Genomic DNA, 21,446 nt, shown 5'->3' with positions numbered 1-21,446 from the left:
ACTAATGCGTGAGTGAAGCTACAATAATAAAGATAAGAGTTCAATAAATCTATACATATAACGTATAAAGTAAATTTGTAAAGTTGCTTGCTAAATATTGATAACTCATTTTTAAGGAAAAATGTCACATTATCCACTGCAGATTGCTGTTCCATTGTTACATTTTGTTGTTTGTGAGAAATGATATCATAACAATAATATTTTATCAATTAGTGTCTAAAGGCTTGCTGAAGATTTAATGAATCTCAGAGAGAAAGGTCTGCAGAAGGTGGTTAAACAGCGGCATTTCAGGGATTTGTCGTTCGTTCCTATGTTGACATACAAAATTCCATCAGATTTGGAAAAATTCTTCTCAATGCACGAACTTTAAAAATTAGGAAAACATCGAGTTAATTGAGTACTGTGCAACAAATTATAGATTAATAAGTATTACGCAATTAAGATTATTTCTTTATTTACTAAAACTGGGGCGAATCTGCTATAAATAAAACAAAAAATGTTTCCGGTTAAAAAAATCATATGAGAACCCCAAACTGCCGCTCATGAAATTGAGGAATCTGATAGCTTTTGGTTTTTTTATTATATAAATTTATTGAATTCAAGCCATAGGCGTACTAATAAGTAGAATTTAGTTTTTGCACAACTGGGTATAAAGAATCTCTCAAAGTGCTCCCAAAAATATTAAAAATATACAGAGCATTTTTGAATAAGTGTCCGACATTTCATAGGGTGATTTTTCAAGTACATAGTTTTCTTAGTAGTGTGCTATGTCGTAGTATGCGATTATACAAAAATTTATTGCAGTGTATTTAATTTATAAAATCAAAAAAGATAAAATAAGATTTTCTCTAATTTTCTCAAGAACTTTTTGGTATTAAAAATAACCTCAATACAAGCGCCTGGCTCGTTGAGCACGCCCCTGGAAATTCTGGATCAACTCTAATTAGTCCAGTAGATGTTTGATAATTATTTTAATAAACCGTAAAAATTTCATTAAAATTGGCTAAAGCTATTAATAAAAAACTGAATTAAAAAAAACTTAACACCCTATATCTCGGAAACAAAGCATTTTTGGACACATGTTCATATTTCGCTGGGCGGAATCTTCCCTAGATTTTCGTCGCATGAACTCTGAAACATCCTGTATATTATATACATGTACAGGTTTGCTCATTAGCGCGCCATAGTGCGATATCTGAGTAAATATGCGTTTTAGAAGGAAATGTTTCGTATCAAAATTGTTGGTGATTAGGCAGTGCGTATTTAAAAATGATTTTCAAATGCACAGTGACTGTTAGAAAAGTGTGAGAGTAACCAATTATGTTTTCTTTAATGAAACCTCCCATCACTTCCTGATTTATCGTCAAATTTTAAGTTCAGTTTATGTAGGGGATTTTATGTCAAAAATTTACCGTTTCCGCGTTATTCGGGAGAATTTGGATAGCTGTAAGGTCTCACGGAAGTCCATGCTGTGCCCTAACCGCTATGAATTTCGAAATTGGGTTTATGGCCCTCCGAGAGGACCTAATGAGCTAATTCAAATTTTATAAATTTTAGCGTTTGTTGAACAAGGAATTTGATTTTTTACGGTACTTTTTACCTTGGAAAACTGGTTTAAAACTCTAAATATGTCGAGTCCAATAAGGTGTTAAGCAATGAGGCTCATATTTCGGTCTTAGGTTAATACACGTAGTTTAATCGAGGAGAAAAAATGAAACCGCCCCCGGCTCTGGTATTCACTTATCACCCTTTTTAAGTCAGATCTAAATTAGTACTAAAAATACAACGCCAAACAGAAGCGTTATCTGCGAAAATTGATTGTGCGTGCATATTGCGTGGCCTCGCGCTGGGACCTCAATCAGTCTCACCAAATCGCCTTCAAATGCATAATCCTAATTCATCTAATATTAACTAAACATTAGATAAACTTCGGTGAAACCAACTTGGCAATGTGGAAACCACTGATATATTTGTCACTTCGGAAATATCCTTCGATCTGTTTATTGTTTGATTAGCTTCATCCTTGATGCACCGCACCGAGACAAACAACGATATCTTCTAGATTTTTAAAAATTACAAGGATGCATCCATCGCGCGAAATCCATATCGTCTTTTATAAATTGCAATACCAGTTTATAGCAAAATGTCGTGCAGATATAGTCTATGAATGTGGTTTCCTATATGTGTTCGAGCTGAGAGATACATCATAACAGGTACCTATAACTCTAATACTCAATTCTTGTTACTCCCTCTAAATATCAGAAAACATATTTTCCGGTCATTTCCGCTAAATCCCTGTAAATGGCTCTTATTCACGATAACGGGGCTTTGGTTGTATCCCTTGATGGCAGAAGCAAATCCTACCGAAGTAAATATGAACTTCGATGCCTACGGTGTGCAAAACATGGGATTATCGGTGTCCCATGTAATATGCCCATCAATCAGTTTAAGATCCGATCCGGGTTATCTCTAGCACCTCTGAGCTAGTTTTATGCACACTGCTCTAACAAGACACAATACGGTTTATTTGCCCTTTACTAAAACCAGCCCATTATCTATTATTCAAAAACAGTCGTATTGGCGATCCATTTTTGCCTTCAGAGGGTTGAGCAAGACAAGACGTTTCAGTGGCGTCGCGTCAGCGTGGGTGTATTCAAATACAACCCCAAATTACGCTTGTTAAGGCCCATTCCTGAATTATTCAAACATAACAATTTTTGCGTGGCACGAAAGCCAATAGCAGAATATTGTCATTATCGACCTAGGGTGTTTACTATTTGATGAACCAACATTGGGTCATACGTCACTAGTCAAAGACTGAAAACGTTTTTTGTGGATCCTGATTTGGGTTAGTATTGTTCTATTTTTGTAGATTTTACCTTTACTTGTTAATCATAACTGGAGGCAAACGCGATTTGCAGTCAGACCTGTCGTAAATTCAAATTAAGCCGATAGCTAGAAGTTTAGACTATTTAAATTAAAAAAAAACCTAAATTATCACCTTTAATAGTCCGTGGAAGGAAATTGTATGGTATACGCCGAACCTATAAGACAAGGCATTTTTCTTTAGAATAATAATGAGGCCCAGCTCTTGTACCCGGCCTACGTTCAGATTTAATAACATTAAAATTTACTATCTGTGCATCAGCTTTTTTATTGAACCATGGGACCCATAATTATTCGGTACCGCGGGATTTTTTATTAGACAGTTCGGTATTTTCGGTTAAAAACCGGAATTATACTATAAATCTTTGGAGCGAAAGGAGTCTGGTGGGTAAAGGAAAATTTCGTTCAAAAACTCGGGGAATAGCAGGATGGTAAACGCATTTCAAACTCTGAATCGGTAATAAATTAGGAAGTCTCAAACCAGTGTAGAAAAACTGAAAATTTATTTAAAACGTTTTATACCGCTTGTCCAGGGAAGCTCTGGACATAGGAATTTAATATAGGAAATCGGTTTTTATTTTTTTGTGCAGATTATCCAATCTAAAAACTTTTACGTGGAGGTCATAGCAGTCAGAATCGGCCATCATTCCTCATTTCTTTCAATCTTCTAATTAGTGCCGTTTTGGCTCAAACCCGCTCTAATTAGAAGCCATCCAAATTTCAAAAATTTGAATTTCCCGCGTAATCGTTCGGGACCACGATTGGTGAGAGTCAATGTCAGAATTAAACAAACGCAATGTCGCCAACGACATAAGCGCGGAAACCCCATGTCAAATGAATTTTTTTATCAGTTGTTTATTTAACAATTTATTTAAATGCAACAAAGAAAAAGTGAAAACCAATAAATAAATCAATTACCTACAAATTAAAGTTCGACCAAAATAGTAAGTTTGAAAAAAACAAAAAACTTTGTCAGTGTTTGTAAAAACATTTACAGCTGTTATCAGAAGAGACCACCAACCAATCTGACCAATCATGGCATCAGAGGGTTACGGGGAGCATTCAAATTTTTCAAATTTGGAGATGTTTTGAACCGAAACGGCTCTAATTAGAAGATCCAGAAAATTGCGGAATGATGGCCGGTTGTGAGTGCTATGACCTCCATTTGAAAGGTTTTCAACTGGATTATCCGTGCGTGCGCTAAAAATAAAAACCGATTTCCCATGTTAATCTCCTATGTCTATGGTTTACCTGGACGGACACCCAGTATTAAATATGGTTTTTCCATAGCTGTTGCAGCACTCTTTTATCCCTCTCGTGGAGAATGTACCCCTCTCCGTTCCCGGAGAACGTTTTGCTGCGCAGAGTATTCTCAAATCTCGCGTTTTACTGCAAATCAGTGTTTTTTTTAATTTTGTGAAAGACTTTTTTAATAGCCAATTTTTTCTGCATATTGACACGGGTTGAGGAGACATTGCTAAGGCCCAATTAAAGGAAACTCAACCGTAAAACCTTTTGAATGTTTCAGAAACTAACTTGGTTTTTCTTGACACCTACGAAGCCAATAAAATCTAGCAATAGAAAATTTAGTCTTGTGCTGAATCAAAATAACTGACGTAAATTCGTAAATAGCCCATCATGGACTTAAGTCGGGAATTCTATACTAATCTCGAGTGGCTTCAAGTTAGGAATGTTGTGCTCAAACTGATATTTCTGGGAAATTCTCCACATAACTGACCAATCCGAATTGACCCTGAAAGGAAAATTTAAATAATACGCTTAATTGAGTTTAATGAGGAAATCATTTTCTGTTTTCCAATGCGCTCAAATTTTGTTAGGAAATATTTCAATTCTGGATATTAGAGCAACCTTAAATGGCATTAGAATAAACCAAATCCCAACTGCCTTCCTATTGGAAAACTTCTATTAATCCCAACTGATCGCGGTTTTACTCGTCATTACCTTATGGACGTGTGGTTCCGTCATGACTTAAGTTTGGTTCACGAAAACTCTATTTTCGCAGGTTCATAAGAAATGCATTAGTGTGATGGAAATAGCAATCTGATATGAACAAATTCCTTATGTGTTTTAGTAACACACAAGGGTCGGGTTTAGTAGAGCCAAGTTTGATCCTGAATTAATCACTTGGTTTATATGAGGAATGTTTTTACCTCATAATCTTCACTATCTTGAAGTAACATTAAGCTGAGAATTCTTGACTAACATGAAGCCACTTTAAGACTGAAATTAATGGGCACCTCGGAGGAAATTTTTAACTGATCCGAAGTGATTATAACTCAGAAACTTTTTATTAACTCAAACTGATTTTGTTTGGGACATCTTTGCTAATGTACATTAACTTTGTGATGGGAGATACTCTATACCAATTCAAATTGATGTCCACGGAGAATTTTCCCAGTAATCCACTAACCTGAATTAACCATTAAAAAGAGAATTTTTTAACATTCAGTCTAAAAGAATTCAATATTTTCTACTCCAATATCGAGGAAAGTTTCCTAATGTTTGACCGATACACGAAGTTGCATGTTTGAACTGATTTTACAACAGAAAAGCCTTACTAATGCGTATTAATTCTAAGTTGCTTGCTAACCCAAACTCACTTAAAATTGAAAATGCTTTCTAGGCAAAACTGATTTTAAAGGGCGAATCCTCGATTGATCCGAACTGACTTAGATTGGTATTATTTATTAAAGCCGTAATGAGATTATGAAAAAATCTGAGTTATCGCACAGGACCCAGACCTTGTGGTGCGAAAATGGTATGAGTCGCAGTATTTGCTTTAATATGATCTTTTGATGGAAGCAGACAACCGAAACTTTACAGCCCTCCAAATTTAATGGAAGTCTGTCTTAGTGCTTGTTTTAAGTTCAGACATTTCTTAAATCCAGAATATTATTTAAGATTATTATATGAATGTCTTGCGCACGACACGGCAATGATTTCCATTGCAACCCCCATTAATTATTCCTATTAGTTCAGGTTAGTTCGGGTTTGTTAAACGTTACTCGATTGAAACAAACCTTTTTTTTTCTGAAAAGAAATTGGCTTTAAATACAAGGCAAGCTGATTCTTTCAAGAGAAAGTCCGCTCTGAATTATTAATGGAAAAATTCAAGCTGTTTGCAAAGCGGCTAAACTACCCCTGAATAATTGACCACCCCAAGCCCATTGTAAATTCAGCCATTGCGCATTTTGTTGGCCACACACTTCCTTCCTCTGGATGGAAAATTCAGCCCCCGCCGTGATAAACCGCCAATAATGGAAGATTTCGGGACGGCATTTCGCGCATGGCAACGTTCCATTACACGAATTTCCATGGACATGTGTACGTAGCCGATAATTTCGGACCAGGGACAGCAATTGGGGCTATTTTTACCGGGAGATGTAAGAAGGGAGTCGTTAATTATTCATAGGTAAAGTCGGAAGTATGCAATATTTTTGATGGTTACTTTATTTAAATTGTACTGGGGGTTTAAAAAGGAGAACAATACACGAAAAACGATCTGCGGTTATTATGAAAAATCTGGTAGGACTTTTCGTTGTCGTGTGTTTGATAATATTTTCAAAGTATAATTGGAATAATCGCAAGTATAAATTTCTGTGACCTACTAAAACTTTGAGACATTTTTGAAAATCCCATAAATTTATTCCCAAGTAATGGATATTGAAAAGAAAACTTCTCTAAGGTAATAATATGGTACATCCTCATTCCTCCCACTACCAGAATCGCTTATTGCGTGCTTAATACCAGGTTCGGACTGAATGCGCAATTAAAAACAGGGCGAAAGGGGCGCCGTTGCGTTCTTACGCACATTCGCCCCCATGTCACCCCCGATAGGATGGACGACCACTGTTAATAGTGCTGATTATGACGATAAGAAACGGTTTTTGGCCCTCTTTTTGCCTTTTTTTACTCTATTTGATCACGCTAAAAGTGCGTTTGGGGTTTCAAAACGCGTTTGATTGGACCGTTATTTCGGGGGTTTTATTTTAATTGGGAAAAGTATTCCATAACGTCATTATTAAATATCCCAAAAAAGTGTTTGTTAAGCTATTAAATGTTTATGTAGTTCTTATTTTCGCTTGTTTAATGGTTCGATAATTACAGTCGATTAAAGCCTTTTCGTCTTAATAGCCACGTGGGTAAATTTAGACGGTTTTCCCCTCTTTTTCGGAGAATGGTTAATTTTCGCCCACTTCCGGAAATCAATACTCGAACGAGGTGTACAAAAATATTATCATTCCTGTGACGATACACACAAACCGCCCACAAGCCACCTTAATACCTTAAAAAGGCTAAAAAGTACGTAGCTATGAACTGAAATGGACGTAATTTGTATTTTACGTGGTTATTGATTAGCACGTGTGTGCGCTTCCTTCTTTTTTTGAAAGCTTTTTGGAATGTCCATTTCGTCTGCTTACGAGGGAGATCGAATTGGACGTTGATTGAGAAGCCTGTAAAATATATTCGCAATAATAAATATTCGAATCGATCCACAGCCCTTTATCGTCGCCTTTTCCTTGTCGTTTATTAAAAATTATCGGCCTCATTGGTTAATTAAATTCAGAGTTATGCGTAAAAGTACCAGGATATCAGAGATGCAATAAAGGTACTCGAGCTTTCAACCTAATGGTACCATTTTAAGACTGGTGTGACCGAAACTCAGCGATTTTGTGAAGCGCTTCCAAATTCTTGAAGACGCCAAAACCAGATTTTTACATTTTTTCGAAATCCAAAGGATCCAATCTCGATATCTCCAGGAAAGGAAGGCAAAAATGTATACTATGTGTTTTTAGTAGATAATACGTACCATCCCAGTATTCGTTTGAATAGAAAATATATTTTCCGAGAACAATAATAATAATAATAATAATAATAATAATAACAATAATATTAATCATAATCAGCTGAAATTCCCTGACCTCTCCTTCCAATGGACTTGGATCTGTTAACGTCGGGCTGTAGATTACCTGCTCTATATCGATAAAAATAATGTAGAATATCTTTATTTTTTATTTGTTAAAACACAAGAAAAAACGCGTCAAATAACAAAGAAAAATTAAAAATTACATAAAAATCTAAACACACAATATTCTCTATTCCGACAAAATGAAAAAAAATTCAGGTATTTCCAATGATGGTGCTAAAATTTTAAACATTTCCTTACCGGTTTCTCAAATTTTCATTAAATCTAGAGGTTCTGGTTCAAAATCTCCTGTGAGGAATAGAAACTGTCCCCTTTCACATCCCTCATTTCACTGTATCATTCCTCCCTATACTAATTACATGTAAATGAAAAAATCTGTATAATTTATTCTTTTAAATTGCTAAACACGAGATTGCACACGCTGGTCAAGGGTCAACAAAGGGTTGGTCCAAGAGGTGAGTGGTCATCTTAATTGCAAATTGTAATTTTAAAGTAGGGAAGTGTGTCGTTTAAAAAAATCAGTGGTTAGGCACGAGGACATAAGGGGTGGAAATCTCCATGATTTGGAGACAGATTATTTAGCATAATGGTCCATCATGGCTGGGTACTTGTTGAAATCTGTTGTAGAGGTGTGAACTCGGACTTCCTGGAATGGTGGACATTGTTTCTCCCGCATCCATAAACTGGAAAAATCATTTTAAGGAGGACCGTTTTGAATACGGCTGCTAGTTCCCTCTTAGTCAGCTAGTAGTTTTCTTCTAGCTTAGACAGCACTCCACATTTGTACAATATTATGAATGTTAAGGGCACCTCAATCAAAATTGGTCGAAGGCCTCTTTGAGAGAGTTAAAAATCTCTCTCACACAGACCCTTTTGTGTCCATTCAAGACAGTTTCAAATTGTCCGTTGTTCAATTCATCAAATATCTACCGAATTTAATTTAAATTTGAAAGTGGAACTACCAATCTCTCACAAATCTTTTACAATATAGACTAAGGAAACTTCAAATCTATTGTTTGCCATTTTCTACTACTTCACTGTTTCAGTCTCGACCTGAGGTCCCAATTCATTATCATTAATATATTTCACATTGCTCCTCCCTATTCTTCATCTCCCTAAAACCAGAGATCACGTGCGAAGGTCACTCGAGGGTCATTTAAGGGATGACCACTGAAAGGAGTGAGATCATTTAAATTGTATATTGCAAATTTTTGCATAATGAAGGGAGCGTGGCAATGAAAAAAAGCGTATAATGGTCCATCCCCCGGAAGGAAGCTCCGTAGGGGATGTCCACTTTAGGGAGATTTAAAATTCAAATGGGATACTTATGATTATGAGATCAAAAGGTAATTTTCAGTGTCTTAATTATTATTGTGTTGGAATGTAAACAGAAGTGAAATAATGTAAACAAAATGAAATTTCCTGTATTCCAAGGATTGATTTTTCTCCTTGAAAAAGTTCATGCTATTGGCGTTAGTTTCGTGTTGCACAATGTTCTTCCTTATGAATTTTTAATGAATAACCACTGAAAAATAGGAATCCAACATAGAGAACTATTGCCAGTTATGATCAACTTACATAATTCCACTTCTAGGATGAATAAATCGATGATGAGAAAATTCTTGTTAAATAATGATTCGAAACCAAACTATTTAAGTCCTATAAGTTTGGACAAATGATTTGTAGGTTTAGGGATATAAAAGGGACAAAGGGAAATGCTCTCTATTATTATTGCATTACCTAGAAATGGAGTTTCCGTATTGACGCCATTCGGACATGCTTTCGTCATTACCGCAAAAGAATGGAAAATGGGGAATAATTTAGTATCAAATTATTAGAGTTTATGGAATTCGGAAATAGGGTCATCACAATTTTTTGGTATAAGGTATTTTTGTTCTGAGCTTCCTCGCATTACCAATGAAGATTCATAAAATCACAAAGAGTGCAAATAACTTTTCGAATTTCCGAGATATCGGGCCATTTTGATTTAAATTTACGCTATTTGGAAACTCCCTAAGCAGCATTTTCGGTGATTTTCGAATTCAGGCTGCACTTTCAATGCATTGATTGATTCTTTGAACGAGCTCTGTAAAGTTATGAAAACTTAGGTACATATTTTTTTTTGTATGAGATATGGGTTTACTTTGATATTTATTTTTATGTAAGATCTACATCATTTGACCGAGGCAAAAAGGCTTTTTCAGAAATTTTGAAACTGTCGTGAAAATCTCTAAAGCTCCTCCCTTTGGAGGGCACATTTCTATGTCATTTTGCCAGTTTGGAGTGTTAACATCCCGGGAATTCGTAGCAAAATTGCCCCAAAGTTAGCTCAAATTTATTTCCAATGAATCAAATTAATTCGCACAATCTTAATTTATTCTAAGAGTATTGCAAATTTCTACTTTCAACAAAAGTACCTTTTTTATGTAAAAATCTTCAAATTTCATATATATATTTTTTAAATCGTCAGTAAAGTTAAGTACAAAAAAAGTTTAAGTACTTTTGAAGCACTACCTTTCTGTATTACCTGCCCTTGGAATAATGTGGAAATTTCTTTATCGAGACTTAAAAAAGTACAAAAAGTTGTAATAAAATACAAAATTCCATTAATTTATTTCCAAAAGTTTGGAAAATATTAAAAAAAAAACTATTCTCAGGAACAAACTTTTAACCCCCTGTATAGTGGAATCGAAGCGACTTTTCTCATATCTGTTTATATGAAGTTTTCGTCATATTTTAAGACTTAGATTATCTTTAGAATCACCTTGTATAATTGTATTCAAAAACTCATAGCGAGCTGTAGAACACGAAAGATTAAAAGAACCCACCAAAATTGTATTTCTTTTGGAATTATTAAGACATGTATATCCAACAATTGACAATAAGGCTTCGATTTCTTTCTCTGTCACCTCCGTTTAATATTGAAGGAGGTTTCGTTATAGTGAAAATGAGCTTTTACATTATTATCGACTGCTTCCCTTCAGAAAGTTACGACTGCAACGTCCGTTGGATGGAACAAACGTTCAAACCTGAACGGTTCCGCAAGACTAAACGCGACGGATCGTCGCAGCGCTGCAGACGAAAACGTAACCGCTTCCAGACCAGGACTTTAATAGAAAAAGTAGATAGGCACGTTGCCCTAGACCCAAACACACGGAGACGGAAAGCGCGATATCGCTAAAAAAAGACGAAAGCCGGCCTACGCACGCAACTTACGCACCACTACCCCCACTACCCACCTCCTCAGCCCTACCACCCCCCTGTCCCATATGGGTCTGCGCTTTTTAGGAACATTTCGGACGTTTTGACGAAAACCGAACACGAATGCGTGGAAAAATTTTCGGTCGTATGCGTGCAGTGCATGCGACTGCGGATAGTGCGTTGCGTGCGTCCGCGGATGAAACGCATATTATTCGCCTTCCGTCGACTTTGGCTTTTATTTTGCTGACTGTATAGATCAGCCTTAAATTCACTTTGACTTTTGGGGGAGGCGGTGTCGCTTCTAGCCAGAAATAATTACTGTTTGACGGGGTGCTAATGGATTCTCACTGTGAATTTTGAGCTTTTCCGTACAGTTTCGTGCCTTTTTTGCTGCAAAGTAAGTTTTTTGTTTATGTAATTCGCTCTTGAATGGCCTCAGGTGTAGCATCAAAAAAGGGGACAAAAAATTAAAAAAAAAAAAAAAAAAATTGTAAGTAATTTTAAATATCAGATTTTTTCGTGACTTACATAAGCAAAGCCCAATGCGTTTGATCTCTTAAGTAAACTATTTGCAAAAGAGAAAACATTTTAGATTTGGGTTTTGCCAAACCCAAAAATGTGAAAGCACGGAATTTTTATTTGTCTATTATCTAACACTTGCAAAAAAAATTAATTTAAATGAAAGTACAAATTTTATTGTTTTTGCGCGTCACATGGGAGTGGCAGAAAGGTAAAAGGGGATCATTAAAAAAGACCTTAAGTAGGCGTCGATACAGCGGAGGCATGTCTTGGATGTATTCATCTATTATTTATTATCAATCAAATGTCTGATTATATGTAGCAAAATGTTTAATCAACGTCCTACGTTCACGGCTTACCGCTTACTGCTAGGTTTTCCTTAATGATAACCCATTACTATTAACCATGCTACCAGGTCGTAAAAGCGAGTGTACCCTACTTATTTGCAATAAGTTCCCACTAACTAATTTAATATATTTAAGCGGCTTTAACCGATTAATTTGTCATGGATATGCGGAAGACTCTTAAGCCACGCCCCCATTAACATTGCAATTTCATTGAGCTGTAGAGGGAGCTCGATTCAATCGTTTAGCAAACGTTTTTGAAACACCATGTATAGTAAAATTTTAAAAAGTACGAAGAAACTTTCGCTTCGAAACTTTTAGATGTTTATGACAATTGTATTTTAAAAGTTGTTTTCCATGTTAAAGCGCGAAAATGCTTTGTGGCACTTGACTTTTCAAATACATAATTCGGTTCTACTTCGTGGCTTTTCTCACAAAAATACCGTAAATTAATCAATACTTACTGAACCATTTCTCCCACTTGCGCCTTTTTACGAATTACCATATAATGCCCGGTAGCAACCCCCAATCATAAATCAATACCTATCGACCCCTAAAATGGCAACAATAAACAAGCTATAATCTTCTTCCAAAGGTCCTTTTATACAAATTACCGAATTTCTTTTGTGGGGCTATTAGAAAGGGTATTTAGGTCTTCATCTTTTGTAATTCAAGCTAAGTGAGGTAGTGAAACCAATGGTCTATTAATTATTCTCTTCGAGAATTCCACCTGTTTTTGGCGCCTTATTGGATTGTTATATCCGTTAATGACCTCTCACCTTATAAGCTCGTAACCGAAAAGCCTGCTTTTCCAGAAAAATCCCCGCATTTGCATAATATTATCTCCCATTTCTCTCTTGCTGGACCACGAATTGGGACAAAAATTCAAAGAGATCTGTATGGTAAAATCTCCATATATTAGACAGGTCAAAATTAGAATAACAATGAAGCCCGTGAAAGGGGAGAAATTATGTAGATGAAAGTTCATGATTATGGACTTAGGTAGGTTCATATCGAGATACAGCTAAATGTGACTCAAAAACAGTGCCAGTGTTGCTTTTACCGGACAGTTAACTTTCCGGCAAATGGAATGGTGGTAATTGGTGATATATAAAATTTCAGCAGTAAAACTCTTACACAAACACCTTGATCCTCTTCGATAAACTTTTGCCTAAGCCCGAGATTTGACTCGAAGCACAATACTTTGCAACCACCCTCATAAGCCATCCCTTGGTGGTGACAAGAAAAAAGTTCACTTTTCAATAAATAATAATAAAACTCGGCCGATAAAACCATTCAACCGCCAATTCTTGTTCTACCCCCACCTAGAGATAGAAACAGGTAAATCCTAGGCCAGAGGGGCGGGAGGGGATGCTTTTTGGCCCACGGGGAGGGGCATAGCCTCAAACGGGACACTTCAAGGGTTGTTTTTCAATTGACAAGGGATGCCGCGCATAGTAAAAAGATAGTTCTCAATAAGTGCGGTTCATAGATGAGTTGTGTTATTTTTTCGCGAGACTGTTGGGGGGTTGAACTTCGGGAAAAGCGAAAATTTTGGGTGCTGGGCAGTTGCTTATTTGGCGTTTTCATGTTTTTTTGTAAGTATTTTTTAGTAGTTTAGAATATGCCATTTTCTGAAATTTGAGTTAGACCTCCGTAAACTTGCACCTTATGAGCTTACGAGACATAGGTCCCGGCAAGTCTCTTGTGTGCGCGGTTTTGATGTTGGTCATGAGTGAATTATTTTTAATGGAAACGGTCATCAATGTCACAGACTTATTTTATTCGTTTTTAGGAAAATACCTTGAAACTAGCTATGTCAGAAGGCATTCCAATATTATTTTCTGAAAGTAAACCTCATAACTGCTAGCTAAGGTGAAACAATTTGGCATGGAATAAATATCATGTTTCCTCAAAATAAACTAGACTTAAATGAAACTACACTACATCCATTAGTACATTCAATAAAAATTTAAAACTTAGAAGTGAAAAATTAATAATGGAAAAAAACTGTTTAAACGGGCTTTCAATATAATTTTAATTGAAATAATGAACTAAAATTGATTATATGAGTCTTTGCAGGAAGATGAGGATTAAAAGAAATGCAGTTTATTCACTTTAAGATATTCATCTTGAGATTTAAATTCTTACAAATAAGAACCATAGATTGGGGGCTTATTGTAATATTTGTCAAATTTTCATTTCGAAATTGCAGGTTTGTCTGATAAGAACTATTGGTGGGCCACTGATTTTGCGATATTCTACAATTAGAGTCTTCAAGGGATATCCCAAGATCTTGAAGCTTCCTGATTTAATTAAAATAACATATGGGGAGAAAGTGGACATATTGCAATATTAATAAAATTTTTCGTAAAAGTGCTAAATTTTCTCTAATTGCAACTTTTATATTAAATATCGCGCGCCACTGATTTTCTGTAATAAAATAGAATCTTTAAGTAACATTCAATTGCTCGTCATTTCTTCAAACTGGACTTCATACACGAATAATATAGAAAATTGAAAATAAATAAAAGGGTAAAAGGCATCAAAGAAACATTGTTTTTTGATAGGCTAGAAAAAAATTATGAAGACATTGAGATACAGAGATGATCTGCTCTTGACCGCTAGCTTGAGCAATCGAGATAAGCAGAGAGAATTTATAGTTATCGACAAATAAAAGAATATGAAGAAACGGATAAGAGAAATTAGAAAGGCACTAAAACCAATGGGCATCATTTATTCTGTAAATTGAATTTCACACCTGACTTAATAAAAAAAATAATAATCAAAAAGAAATTATAGAAAAACGAGAACGTTGGAAAGAGGAGGAGGAATAAACAAAAAAAATGAAACGATTTTCTTTTCGATTTAAAGAATGGATCTTCCTTTCTTTAAATTGATATGAATTTACAACTGATTTACTCAGCCCAAACGTTCTAATAGAGAAATTAGGGTAAGTATGTGGAGAAAATTTGTGAAAAAGTGTATATTTTCTCTTAGATTTCTTTTTAATAATCACAGGTACGTATACATTTTGTGATATTTATTCCTCACTGGGCATTGCGCCTCTCCAAAACGATCCTCTTCCCTCATACCTCATATTTCGAAATCCTGAAAATAAGTCACTCTGTTGCATCAGAAGAGAACCCAATATCTCCCTGTCACGTGAAGATGTGCGAACTGCTCAATGTGAATGATGAAATTTTACAACGACCGTGATACCACTTACACCCGTTTTGCTCAAATTTTTCTTTATATACTTTTAAATTTCAAAGCTTCAGCAACTTTTATCATTTTTTCTGATTATTTCACATCCTTGAACCCCCACCAGATGTTGTTGTTCGATCCACAAAGACGTTCTTGCGATAACCGAAACTGGTAAATAGCACTACTCATGGCTTTGTTCGTACTTGGGAGTATTTCGAAATGTCGCATACTAAGGGCTGAAAGAGTTTTTTTGGGGGTACAGTAAAAGTCTAGAGGAGGATACATTGGTGGAATGCAAACAGTCTCTGTAAAAATTTTCAGTGTTACTCACTCACTCGAGCGTTTTCCTTTGGGGTCTGAAGAATCAGAAGCTGTTGATGTTAGTTTAAATTCAGTATAGTGAAACGAGGAATTTTAGCAAAAAGCAAATAAATACAATCAAGTCATTAGAGGGGCAATCAATGACAAACAACTTTTTCCGTTAGCGATAAATGCACATAAACGAACAATTAATTGTAACAAAATCGGTCGCCTAATGGCTCCTGGAAATGTTTTCGCAACAATCTACGTCTTTTTGAAAATTAGAAAAAAATGACTTAATTAAAAAGCGATTTTGTCCTGCGGCATTCCGAGCGAGAGATAAAAATCCCGCCACTACTTGTGGCTCTTGTCTATTTATTTGCTTCACTGCTTTTATCTATAACAAGGAGCAAATATTTTGAATATCTAAAACCAACTTTACCACAAACCATAATAATAAATTCGCATGTAAGTTAACGGAGAAAGTTTCTTATCTGTCAGGAACTAAATGAGTACTGGACCTAATAACACTGTCAATTTTTGCAGAGACTGTCTTCTATTGCCATTACTTCATCCCTATCACCATGGCGCAGTCGCAGCAGTACTGCCTGCGCTGGAACAACCACCGAACTAACCTCCTCTCAGTTTTCGATGAGCTACTCCAAAATGAATCCTTCACTGACGTCACCTTGGTGTGTGAGGGACGAAGCCTCATTAAAGCCCACAGGATGGTGCTGGCTGCCTGCTCACAATATTTCCAGGTATTCACCAAACCTCCTCAAAGGTTCTGTATTATACAGTCACGATTAATTGCAGAGCATTTTCACTGACTTGCCCTGCAAGCACCCAGTGGTGGTGCTCAAAGACGTAAAATATTCAGAAATCAAAGCTATTCTTGAGTATATGTACAAGGGGGAGGTGAATGTCGCTCAAGACCAATTGGCTGCATTGCTGAAAGTTGCTGAAGCTTTGAAAGTTAAAGGTCTGGTGGAGGAGAACAGGTAAAGAAGTTATGAGTCGAAGTTACGAAAAATGCTAACTATTGTATGGATCAAGGGCGTGCAAGACTGAAAAAGAAGAGGGTCTTAGTACCGAACCCTTATCAGTACCCATTATCGCCAACTCAATTGTGCACAACGGTGGCTCTCCTCCGTACTCCTCCAACTCGTACAAAATACCTTATAGTCCCTATGACCGAAAGTCTCAAGAGCCAAGAATGAACTTGCCCCTTTGGGCAGTGCCCCTGCCCCACCATAATGCAGCTGTAAGTGTTAGATAATCAACGTCACCCCAATTTCAATAGTAATTCTTCCAGCTTCCCAACCAAAGTCATTCACATGTAGCAGCAACAGCAGCTGCAATGTTGAGTAGTGCCTATGAGGCAGTGAGTTCAGAAATGTCTCCTCTTAAGAGGAAAAAGTTGAGTAGTCTTCTGATGCAAAGGGACACCCCGATTTTGAGGACTGTCCTCGGACAAGGTCAGTCAGAATCGCAACCTGTTAGTTTGGTGTGTCATCCTGATAGTGCTGACATGGTTGCTGGGGATCAGAGGATCGTTAAGGTATGTAGGTTAAATTAGAATGAAACATACTCTAGATGTATCTGGATTTTTACTTTCTGCATACAGGGTTCGTCATATACCGACTGATTTGAGATGAATGGGACAAGCAAATATCTGAAAATCGAGCAGATCTACAAAAAAATGTTTACATTAGAGCTTGGTTGAGGGGTGGGATTACTTAACTATTTATGATGTAAATTTTTTTTCAAGGTCACCTTCACCTTTCTTTTGTGGTTGAATGCGTTTTTTTCAAGAGGAAAACTCAATTTCTATTTTGAGTTTCGATGTTTTTGTTGATAGTAAAAATGTTTTTAACTTGAAACATATTTACTGAAAGCGAGAAAATTCATAATAATATTATATACAAAATAAACTTTTATCTCGGCAGCGCTACAAATTCAGTTTTGTCAATTTTTTGTTAAAACCAGTAAATCCAATTGAAAACAATTTTTTTCATATATAAAGTAAAATTTTGCACATAACACATAAAAATACTTAAATACTGTAATAAATTTTAATAAAGCATTTATTGTAGATCTGGTACTTTTATGATTTTTTTTCATTTTAAGCAAAAAATGTTTCAAGTTAAAACATTTTTATTATCTACAAAGAATTTTAATCTGAAAAAAATTGGATGACTCTTTTGAAAAATCAATTTTATCCCCAAAAGAAGACTGAAGGTGACCTTGGAAAAAATTCAAAGCTTAAAAAATTGAGCCCCCGAAAATAAAAATAAATTTTGTTATCATTGTTCGAACATGTCTTTTGTAGATCTTATCGGTTTTAAGATATTTACTAGTCCCATTTATTTAGAATCACCCCATGTATATTGAATAATGTCAATAACTTTTTAAATAATTTTTATATCAAAAATTTTTTAAGTAAACATTACGAAGTTAATTTTGTGTCAATTTTTAATGACTTTGAACTTTTTTTTTCTTTACCCATACCATTCTAACGAAGTTCAACTTTAATTTTTCGAATATTGCCTTTTAATTTCGATTTGTTCCATGAAATCTACATTTATTTATGAATATAGATATCAAATTTTATTGGGGGTTAGATAAGAAGAAACTTTTTTTTTAATATTAAAAAAAAAACAATTCGATCAGAAAACTAGAGTAAGAAAAATGTCCTTTACAGTTTTGAAAAATTATGTAAATAACATTTCGAGAATTCCAATTTTTAATTAAAAATCAAAAAAGCAGTATTCATTTTTTTTTGCTTGGTGAAATTGTGGCCAGCCCTATCACCTGATTTAAATCCCCGCGATCTTTTCCTTTGTAATTATTTAAAAGATCAAGTTTATAATGCTCCTCCAAATAACGTAGATAACTTGAGGGTTCATATCGTCGGTGTAATGCGATCAATCAGGCAAGACACCTACGTATGTTCAGATGAGAAGATCATTCAGGCAAAAAATAACACTTTGTTTGGATAATAACTGAAGAAATTTTGAGCAAATGCTTTAAACATTAAATAACAATTAACTCTTGTAAGTATTTTGCTTTATGCATTATTCCAAATATATATTTGACGGACCCTGTACGACGAATAACTGTTTTGTTGAATTTCCACAAGATATATATTTTTATTTCTTTCCCTTATGCATACATACATAAAGCAAATTTACCACATATACATTATTTAGTACATCTTTAGAAATTTATAAAAAAACACAAACTTTTTCTTCAGCACATGAAAAATGAGCCCTCTGAAGACGCCCAATCGCCGTACACCGGATTTACTGAACGCCTGAATGATGAGGAAGACAAACCCAAACTCGCCATCCCGTCCTCCTCACCCCAATCGTCCTCACTCGACACGAGAACTTCATCAATTATCACTTGTATCCCCTCTCAAAACCCCGAACTTAACAAACGATATAAACAGTACACCAGAGATGACATATTGTCTGCAATTGAGGATGTGAGGAATGGCATGTCGGCCCTGCAAGCCGCGAGGAAGTATGGAGTGCCCTCAAGAACTCTTTACGACAAAGTTAAGAAGCTCGGCATTACGACTTGTAGACCCTTTAAGAGGGGAAGTAATGGTAGTTCTGCCTGTTTCTCGTACGGTTACAGGGGTCAATTATCAGAGAATGAGGAAACCATGAACAACAACTCAGCTTTGTTTGAGGCCAGTACCTTCCTACAGCATGCCCTAGATAGAGGTAGTGATGAACGCGAAGCTTTAGCTGCTATGACAGTTGCAGCAGCTGCCCATGCCGCAGCTTCTGGTCCAAGCCCAAACAACTTAGAGGCGCGCAGTCCTAGCCCTAGCCCTACAATGTTAAGATACATGAGACATGGTAGCTTGGCATCTTCTCCTGCACCAGGAAGTGAGAATCACTATAGTAGTGATCCCACCAATGGAAGTTCGGAAGACCACGAGGACCAGGTGGAGGATCTCTCAGTCAATCGGAAAGTGATTATGTCCTCCATGAACCAAGTTATTAAGAATAAAGAGGAGATGCTCATAGATAGTATCAAGGAGGACGCCTGCAGGGAAGTGAGGATGAAGGGTGAAGAAACCTAAGAACATTAAATTTCAAGCCAACTGTGCAATAAGAAGACTCTGTAGGTTACATAGAAACATTTCAAGGTGTAACTAAGGGCCTGCAGCCTGTAGGTTTAGATGATCAAGTATGAGGACCAATGCTCACCAATTTCTGCTACAAAAGTTCCCGTTGAGGAAACCGCAACTCATAAGACTGATAGATGTACTCTGATTATATTATTTTATGAGACTGATGATTAAGTGGATAAGAGGAGCAATTAGGTCCGATTACGAGTCGAGATTTTTCTTGAGCAAGGTGGAAGAGGAGGTTCTTCGAGAGAAGGGGATTGTTGTTGTATATTGTATAGTAGTTGATCGTGGTAAGGGAAAGTTATGGAAAACGGTATTTAGTTTAAAATTTATTTCGGAGATCGTTCTACGTGAAGGACTTTAATGGAGATTCAATTAAGTGAAGCCATTTTTTTCTATTTGAGTATTTTTGGTAAAAGGAAAATGTGGTTATACTGGTAGGGCTTAAAGGTCTGCTAGCTACAATATCAAGTACAATTATAAATTACTGCATAAAATGCGGATAATTGTATTTTCTTAGAGATCGATATATACCGTGCGGCTCTAAATTGTACACCTTCCCCTCTTCTCGTTGCTTACGTCATGGTATCACAATATGACCGATTTTTTTAAATCGAATCATGACTTAAGTAACATTTCAAATTAAAGGTCTTTCAAAACTACATTCAATGGGGCATTGCTCTTCAAAATCTATCGATTCGTTTTTGGCGGAAAAATTGATAAACTTGGTAAAACAAAACAATACAAATTAAATAGTACGTAAAACATATAAAAAAATTATTTGTTGATGGGAAAGTGGTTTGTTTTCGATTTTGTGGTCACAAATAGTCGTCGGTTAAAAACATTAAAAAAAGATTAATAAGATAAAGTAAAAATAGCCAAAGCTATTTATGAGCGTAAAAGCCAACATGACAATTTAGAGTCACACGATATTTGAGGGAGAACTTGCCCCCAAATTAAAGCGAAAAATTATTCAATTTAATGAAAATTTGTTTGAACAAAAATGGATCTAATCCTGAGGATTGACTGACTTTGGGGGAAAATTTAGTTATATATATACTCAGTAGACAAAAATCTAGTAATTATTGAATGAACTCATATGGAAAGTTTCATTAATTGGGAAAGCTGAAGAGGAATTATACAGAAATTTTATGATTCCTTACATATATAAATTTAAAATATTGATTGCGATATAGCGTATTGCTCTAATAACAAAAATTCTATTAGTGAAATTCAGTTCGCCAAAAAACCCCCGTAATCTTTGTGAAAGTGAATCGACATTAAAGAAAAAATTCAGCCCGGAAAACTGCCCTTATTTTTTTTAAGTCATGTTTTCATATTTTCTCCCTATTTATATTGTCTTTAGATTTTATCGATTCAAATAACTATTTCAACTCTTCCGTGGTGCAAAATTAACCTTAACTAAACAAAGTATTACTCCCTCTCTTTGTATAAACGCACTTAACAATTATTTGAATTACGAGGAATTTTTGTTAGAAAATTAGTAAAAATTAAATATAGTTTCTGTATAAGTTGTCCTTTATAAAGGCTTGCTGTGGGATTTTGTACATAATGGCAAAATTCTCATGAAAGCACTTGCAGAAGTTCAAGGAATATTTTAATAGATATTTGCTCAGATTCAATGCTCATAAAAAATAGAGTTCTTTTCGCAGAAAGGGAAATTAATTATATATGTGAAAGTAAGTAATTTTTCACTACACTTCTTTTAAAGACTGAGAAAATATAAAATTTTAATTACCATAATTAATTAGTCCTGAAGCTGCCATCATTTTTCACATACATTATGCAGATATAACCATTATCGGCGTATTTTAAAAGTGGTGACACCCATGGACCCTCGAACTGTCTCGTATTGGTCATTAATATGGGC

The 21,446-nt window shown here is 35.5% G+C and overlaps 1 protein-coding gene across 7 annotated transcripts in view; it reads left to right on the top strand.

Annotated features, from left to right (window-relative positions):
- The window catches only part of LOC136345544 (protein tramtrack, alpha isoform-like), a 31,022-nt gene that overhangs the window by 3,807 nt on the left and 5,769 nt on the right, over positions 1–21,446 (top strand). Inside the window, exons 2-7 of one of the 7 annotated variants that reach the window (XM_066293976.1) lie at positions 5,946–6,319; positions 15,952–16,166; positions 16,222–16,406; positions 16,462–16,669; positions 16,721–16,966; positions 18,662–20,839. The exons of 1 other annotated variant lie outside the window; for it this stretch is intronic. In XM_066293976.1, coding sequence (XP_066150073.1) covers positions 15,990–16,166; positions 16,222–16,406; positions 16,462–16,669; positions 16,721–16,966; positions 18,662–19,504 — 1,659 coding nt within the window. In that variant the 5' untranslated portion in view covers positions 5,946–6,319; positions 15,952–15,989 and the 3' untranslated portion in view covers positions 19,505–20,839. Of the gene's footprint in view, positions 1–1,517; positions 2,214–5,945; positions 6,320–13,384; positions 13,497–15,951; positions 16,167–16,221; positions 16,407–16,461; positions 16,670–16,720; positions 16,967–18,661; positions 20,840–21,446 lie in introns of those variants that run through there. 5 more of the 7 variants (XM_066293973.1, XM_066293975.1, XM_066293974.1 and 2 more) reach the window with 5 other exon arrangements.

Source organism: Euwallacea fornicatus, chromosome 20, assembly GCF_040115645.1.
Source record: "Euwallacea fornicatus isolate EFF26 chromosome 20, ASM4011564v1, whole genome shotgun sequence".
NCBI classification, from domain to species: Eukaryota; Metazoa; Arthropoda; class Insecta; order Coleoptera; family Curculionidae; genus Euwallacea; species Euwallacea fornicatus.
This window is presented reverse-complemented; position numbering and strand designations above follow the sequence as displayed.